General features: G+C 35.7%; 1 protein-coding gene across 1 annotated transcript; it reads right to left on the bottom strand.

Annotated features, from left to right (window-relative positions):
• Positions 1–874: 874 nt before the first annotated feature.
• LOC108322350 (pyruvate dehydrogenase E1 component subunit alpha, mitochondrial) lies at positions 875–7487 on the bottom strand. The gene is made up of 8 exons (XM_017554413.2): positions 6632–7487; positions 6038–6117; positions 4895–4972; positions 3021–3116; positions 2869–2940; positions 1672–1725; positions 1486–1551; positions 875–1259 (listed from the first exon to the last, which is right to left on the bottom strand). The coding sequence occupies exons 1-8, from the start codon at positions 7314–7316 to the stop codon at positions 1215–1217; spliced, it is 1176 nt and encodes a 391-aa protein (XP_017409902.1). The 5' UTR covers positions 7317–7487; the 3' UTR covers positions 875–1214.

A 7487-nucleotide genomic window follows, 5' to 3' on the forward strand; every position in this document is an offset into this window, starting at 1 on the left:
CATCCGTGTGGGTGTGAGCAGATGGTGAGGCGCCACTTGAAGCAATGCTGGAAGAGGAAAATTTAGAAGACGCCAACCTTGTTGAAGTAGAGGTTAAAGCCGAGCCCTAGGGCGCTCGTTAGTTGTAGCTTTAGTTTTATGTTAGCTTTTGGACGTTCGGTTAAAGTTTGTATAAACCATTCGACTTTTGACTCTGGAATACTGCTGTATGGTATTTTCGTTCGTACGTGTGAACGTTCAGTTTTGGAATCTTGTGCTTAGTTTTAAAACTGCGTGATTTTAACTGTTAATTGTAATTAATTCTAATCTATGGTAATTACTATATTTTGGGATGTTACACGGACTATACACTAGAATAATCAAGGTAAACATTAAAAAAAATTATTTAATATAAATTTAAACTATTGAAGAACTTAACACATTTACGGTCTCTAATCGAATGACAAATCAAATTGACACTTTTTAAAAAAGAAATGTTTGCATTATAGATTAATGCATAGCACTTTTTTTTCTTATCAGTCGTCTAATGAATAATTCACAACAGTCTACAAAGTCTATCCCCACACAACAATTTTACGATATTAATTTATGATTAAGATGAAAGATGAAATGAGAATGAAGTACAAGACAAAGTAGACTACTGACTGAAAACATACAAGTAAATGAGTGAAGAAATATTGTGAAAAATAACAAAAATTGCCTGAAATCTGGGGTGTCATGTTTATAATTATGTCTAGCATAAATCTTTTATTAAAAAAGAATAACAACTTTATGTCTAGTGTATGCGACAAAATAGCAAAAATGTTGCATTTTGCATGTTAGTGTTGAATAGAACGGAAATTAAGTTAACTGTTTGGGCTAGAGCTATATAGAATTGATTTTGAAGTTTGGAATATGATTGAGATGTGTCTAAATTATTCTGAACTATATATTTGCAAATAATGCACAGTGCATTCCGGAAATCCTCAGAACACCCCAGTTGCATCAATCACAATGATGCTTTCGCTGTTAGTTTCCTCCAAAAAAATTACATGGCAAAAAAATAATAATTCCGCCCAGTTGCTACCCAAGCATAACAAATCCACTATATACGAGGGTAAAAAACTCAACAAATAGGGGGAGACAGGACCTGCTGTAGAACCTTTTTATTCTTCATTATTTCCATGACTCTGCTACCAGATGGTGGTAAGATATTCAGAGGACAAACTTCTTAATTATGGTAAAGTAGCTCTCATTATTTTCCTATCAACACCGAATGCCTGCAATACATAGCACCACCAATCATAATGTTATTCACTAATGCTATGAATTAATTGTTTCAACGTGAGTGCAGTTGCATCTTTTAAATGTAATCTTATAAACCAAGGAGGCTGTCATTTCCCTGAAATTCATATTTTAACTGTATAAACGCTAAATCAAATTATTCAATTATATGTATCCATTCTATAAATTCTTAAGCGGTAATAGTTTGAATGAAATCCATACCTCAACTCCTAAACCTTTAACGTAGACATGGCTAAATAATTCGGATGGGTCTGGCATTGGACTCTCCTGGAAATAGAAATGAACACAAAACCCAGATTGTAAACGATATATGGACATTACAGAATGTGGAAAGATAACGAAACAAATTTTCAGCCAAGAGAAAATAGAAAAAGTTATGTTTTTCACCTTTGCTTTAGCAATGGCTTCGTCGACTTCTTTTCTGACTTCTTTTTCAATGTCCTACAAGAAGGAAAGGAAATTAATACATTTGACTAGCATTGCATCAAAATTCAACTTTTACATAACACACATGAAGACATTTGCATAATAAACCATAAACTGCTCAAACGTCAAACTAATGTTTCCTAAAATCACAAAAATCCATACGGAGAAAAAATTGGTTAAATATAACAAAATTTGAAGTTAACCATGAAATATTATTTGTGAACCATAATATCGACAAATTCATCCTCACAGCAAAAATACTCATAGGTACAATGTTACGTACCTGAGTACAAAACCTACTCAGACAACCTCTCACACACCCACACATGCAACAGAACAATGAACGAATGAATTTCTTTTATTAATGGTGATAGAACTCTTTGAATAAACAAAAGTAAACAAAGATAACTGGGAGCATAACCTCCCTCACAGGACTGTCAACAAACTTAATAATCAAAAGCATAACCATAACAGTAGCATCTACCTTTATTTATACTAATTATTTCACTAGAATATAGCTCTATTTACTATAATTATCTTATACTGAATATTTTCCTAAGATATAGCTCTATTTACTATAATTATCTTATACTCAATATTTCCCTAAGATATAATTCTATTTACTATAATTATTACTAACTATTTCCCGCCTATCCTAATGTTGCAACAGTTAGGATAGTAACTCTTCAACTGGTCGGCTCAGGTTCTTCGCTGATTCCCACCGTTCGGCTCGAGCACTCACTGCCTTCAGCCGTTCGGCCTGACTCCTCACCGCCTTCCACCGTTCGGCCTGACCTCTCCTCCTACCGTTCAGCTTGCTTCCCCTGCCTACTATCCTATCACCCTATATCCTATCATACAATTAAACTCAGTAGAATACTAGCTACCACCACAAAGGACTACCAGCCCATATGACACCCCACTGGCACTCAACTTCATGCCTGTATAAGCTGATTCCTAAAATCTTTTAGATAAATTAGATACCCTTCATCATTATAGAGAATGGAGTTTCTATTATGGACTGTCTTCAGGAAAACACCAGAGGGAATTTAGCCAAGGATATAAAAAAGAAAAGCATTGTATGTTGTGCATAACTAATTCTGAAAATATCAAGTTTCCCAATTCGAGGGATTAAGAATGAACCCCAATATTGTTCACCTTTAGCTCCTTTTCAGCAGCAATGTCATGAGACAATAACAGCTTTCTTACTCTCTCAATTGGATCACGCTCCTACAATCATAGCAGACAAGAAAAATAATTAAAATAATTAACTTCTAAGATATTGTAAGCTGGCGAGTAGTGTAACAAACCTGTCTCACACCAGATATTTCATCACGTGTGCGGTAAGTGCTGCCAGGATCAGACATAGAGTGACCATGGTATCTATAAGTATCCATTTCAAGAATCTGGACAGATTAATACGAAAGAGAAATCAATAAAATAAAAAAGTATAATTTTTTATAATTTAATCAAAGCAACACAAGTGACAGATATATTAAAACATTATACACCAATTCTTTTTATGTCATGCAATCTATAGGATGCTGTACTATATGTTTAGAATAAAGGACCCTTTACTATTGGACCAAATCACACCGCCATTAAAAGGATAATGGTAAACACTTTTTGAATGCAGTAGCTGATGAGCTATATATGCAAAAAACCAAACCCTATTTTTATAATGCAAAGAATCAAATAATAAATTACATTTTTTATTTGCAAATAATAAATAATATGCCCAATCTATTGAAAACAAAGGATGATAAACAATTTTTTTAAAATTCAAAAAGTGGATGAATACATTCTTCACATCAATGACCAGTACCAGAAATATTAAACTTTCAGAAAAATAATTTCTTCCCAGGATTCAAACTGCAATTAATTAGTCAAGTAAAGAAATAGAATTTATAATGCCTCAATGGCTCCTTAATCATATGATAATTTGTTCCGAGTATCATGATATTTCATAAGAATTGTTGGAGTTTAGAAAAAGAAATTCAAAGTAAATAAAATATCAACTCCGTAAACTTGAAAAATAACTAAAATGATCCCAATACAGACCAGGGATAAAATTCAACCAAATAGCTTTGACTTCAGGTCCTACAAATCAGGCAAGTGATTTTAATTATCTACATTTTATTATCAAAATTATTTTGACCAGTTGGCATAAATTTATCCTCAGTAAGAATAGAATTGAAGGCAAGACTTGAGGATGAAGAAAGAATCAAGATTATGATAATTATCAACAGTGGCCACTACAAGCTATCCGTAGTAGTTACAAGGTATATTAGGAATGGTTACTACATGTTATTATTAGTCAAGACAAACATTTGCATGAGTATTAGTTTATACAATGTATTAAGGGTATGAACTTGATTGTTCAAACTATTGAAATCTCTAAACATCCCACACACGGTGGGTGAGTGGGTGGGGAGGATTACATGAGTCACTGCAAGTTTTTCAACCACCTCCATCCTTTCAACTCAATCGCAGTTCAGTCTTTCTATCTTTTTTTCTCATTTCTTTCTCTTTTCTGTCACTCTTCATCTCTTTTCGTGGTTTCAAATAGTTTTTTTTTTCTCATTTAAACCAAATTTGGCCTTCAATTTTTATAGTTTTTATCTGACTTACTCATTCAAGAAAAATTCAGGATGGAAATTATTTACTTCCCTGAATTGATATTTGAATCAAATTTTAACAAAAATGGCAAAATTTTCATGTAAACACTACCAAAACTATATCAATTAGAAATCACTGACAATATCAGATTCAATGAATTGCACTCACCTTATCTACAACTCCTTGTCCATTGGAAAATAACACTAGGCCAGAATGCAAAAAACGACCTAATCTTATGAGAAGTACTAGTTTCTAACAATCTTGTCTTATATATGCATTCAATGTGCATTAGTTCATAGATCTATACTTTTAACCGAATCAGATAGGTAATGGAATTTTTATGGTTGATTTAACCAGCTTTAAGTAATTCTTTTCATTATTAGAAAATTAATGAACAAGTGCATGACCCAGTCACTAAGGCAAGGCTAAGACAATCTGATAAGCAACAAAAAAGAGTTGATTGCCTAACCTTCAGTAGATCAAAAGCTAATTCAAAACATCCAATAGCGGATAATTAATTTTAAGAGAAATTCAAGTATACATAACAGTAAAAAAATTAACTCACAATGGGCCCATTCTTCAAAGCATGTTCTTTTGCAAATTTGCAAGCTTGCTTAACAGCAAGAACGTCCATGCCATCTACCTGTGGGTAGTAAAAACTATTTGTTAAAAAAAAAGATGGTTTAAAAAGGCCACTAAGTATACTTAACCACCCTATTTACAGATATGCAGACAGGAATGCTAAATACAAGTGCATACCAACAACATCCATACAATATAGACTTCAAAAAATGATAGCAATGTCCAACAAATAAGTACATCACACAGCAAATATAGTCCTAGATATTTAGACATCAAAACATAAAAAAAGGGAACAGAGGGCTAAAGGAGAGTCAACAAAAGTATCAACATCCAATGCAAGAACAAGAAACGTGCCCATTACCAAAACCTCATTCGGACCCTTAGAAAAGAACTGACAAGACCTAAGATCCTTTAATTAAAAACAAAAACAACATAAAAGAAGCAATGGCCTTGAATATGATTGGAATAAACAAAAAGAGAGTGAGAACCTAATAATATAACTATTCAGTCATCATCTATCTACATTTTCAAAGAACTCATATCCAGGGAAAATTAAATCAATCAATAGGCAATAAGGATGTAATGTACAATCTATAAACAGCATCGCCATACAACATGATAATTTCATAACAACACATCCGAACATAGATTTTTTCCACGAAATTACATGCAATAGATCTTCACAGTGCAATGCTTTACAAAACAAAATTCATTATATCTGTCAAAATAAAATATGAGTAGTGCGTGTTTGGCTGAGTTGTTTTAGGACAAACAATTACTTATTCCTAAAGAAAATCTCAGAAAACCAGCAAAAATAAGCAACCATCTCCAAAATAACCTGAACCAAACGTTCACTAACTACAGCACTGAATGAAATCGTGCATCAATCAAAGAATCCAGACAAATTAATACACACCCATCCCTTAAACTAATACATTACAAAAGTCATTAGGTACACAGACATTACTTTCCTCAACTTGTAAGAACAACACAGACTCTCAACTATTGCGTCAATTACAAGCAGGCCCCACCTCATCAAAAACATGGATCCACCCCTTTTAACCGAGAAGCACATTAAATTTTCCCTTTAATTTCATATCAACCAGACACACAAAATGAAACCCACCTTTAAGCCAGGCACATAATCGCCACGCTTGTAATAAGCAGGACTCTTTGCAGCCCTCCACTCCGCAGTCCCCATCCCATCTGTGTTCACCAAAACCAAACTACCGAGTCACAAATACAATTCAAAAGAAAACAAAACAGTTTGACAATTCATCTAAATAACTTTACTCCCTAGACCACTTTCTTCTAGCTGCTTATCACCGTCAGAAAATCAGTGTACTACTTTTATAATACCAGAAAATTTTCTCCCGTGCCAACACCACAGACCAAAACTTAACTCTTAGGCTACTGTAGATGCTAAAATTTACAATTTTCTTGTCCAAGAAATAAAATATAAAAGAGACAACTACAAAACTTTAAGGAAAAAAACAACAACTCAAGATCATAACTTCTAAGTGCATGTTCCAATTAGGAGAACCCAAGATATAGCAAATTAAAATGAAGTTTTTTTTTATAAGCTAAATTTAAGTTATACATGCATTAAAAATAAATATAAAAAGTTAGAGAAACTATAGGAGTCAATTTCACCAATGAACAAACTAATCTCAATTTTTCCTTCCTTCTAATAGAGGCAGCAACTAAGTGAGTGACTCACAGTGATTATTCTCGCAGACCAAGATAGCAGGAAGATCCCAAAGCGCGGCAATGTTAAGCGCCTCAAAAAGTTGTCCCTGATTGGCAGCCCCATCTCCATACAAGGCAAAAGTCACACTCTCATCCTTACTATACTTCTGCGCAAACGCCAAACCACACCCTAACGGAACCTGCGCCCCCACGATCCCGTGTCCGCCGTAGAACCCACCCTCCTTCCTATAAAAGTGCATGGAACCCCCTTTCCCTTTCGAGCATCCGTCCTTGCGCCCCATCAGCTCCGAGAACACCTCGAGCAGCGTGCCGCCGCGGCCCAGGAAGGTGCAGTGGTCGCGGTAGGCAGTGATGATGCAGTCCTTTCTGGTGATGCCGGCCTCCATGCCCACGGCGACGGCCTCCTGGCCGTCGTAGAGGTGGCAGAATCCGCGGATGAGTTTGGCCTTGTAGAGAGAGTCCGCAGCGATCTCCATGCGGCGCATGAGGGCCATGTCACGGAAAAAGGAAAGCAGCTCGGAGGGAGAGGTGGTGACTGCGCGTGACGGCGCCTCGCAGTTGTGCGCCGTGAAAGGAACGGAGGTCTCGATGGTGAGGGAGGCGTCGGAGGAGATCCGGCGCGATGAGACGGCTGCGGATAAGGGCTTGGCGAGAGTGGATCCGAGGCCTCGGCGGGAAAAAGTTGAGAGAGCCATTGGATCTGTTGCGAATAAAATTTGCTGTGATTTTTTGTTTTTGGTTTTTGAATAGTGGAAGGAGGGATTGGAGTTGAAAGGGTTAGGTGTTGCTGAGACGAGACCTTTAGAACAAAATATTAATTCCAGGAAAAGAGAGAAAATCCAAAGCACTCTTCACACCAATCAGGC

The sequence above is a fragment of the Vigna angularis genome, chromosome 10 (assembly GCF_016808095.1).
Source record: "Vigna angularis cultivar LongXiaoDou No.4 chromosome 10, ASM1680809v1, whole genome shotgun sequence".
Lineage (NCBI taxonomy): Eukaryota > Viridiplantae > Streptophyta > Magnoliopsida > Fabales > Fabaceae > Vigna > Vigna angularis.

What these genes read in the sequence shown, in the direction of transcription:
- LOC108322350 (XM_017554413.2), bottom strand. Translation starts at nt 7,316, where the DNA reads ATGGCTCTCTCAACTTTTTCCCGCCGAGGCCTCGGATCCACTCTCGCC. An exon ending in CTTTGAAGAATGGGCCCATT is followed by an intron (nt 3,117 to 4,894) that starts GTGAGTTAATTT and finishes TAATCTGTCCAG; the next exon opens with ATTCTTGAAATGGATACTTA. An exon ending in TTAAAGGTTTAGGAGTTGAG is followed by an intron (nt 1,260 to 1,485) that starts GTATGGATTTCA and finishes TATGTATTGCAG; the next exon opens with GCATTCGGTGTTGATAGGAA.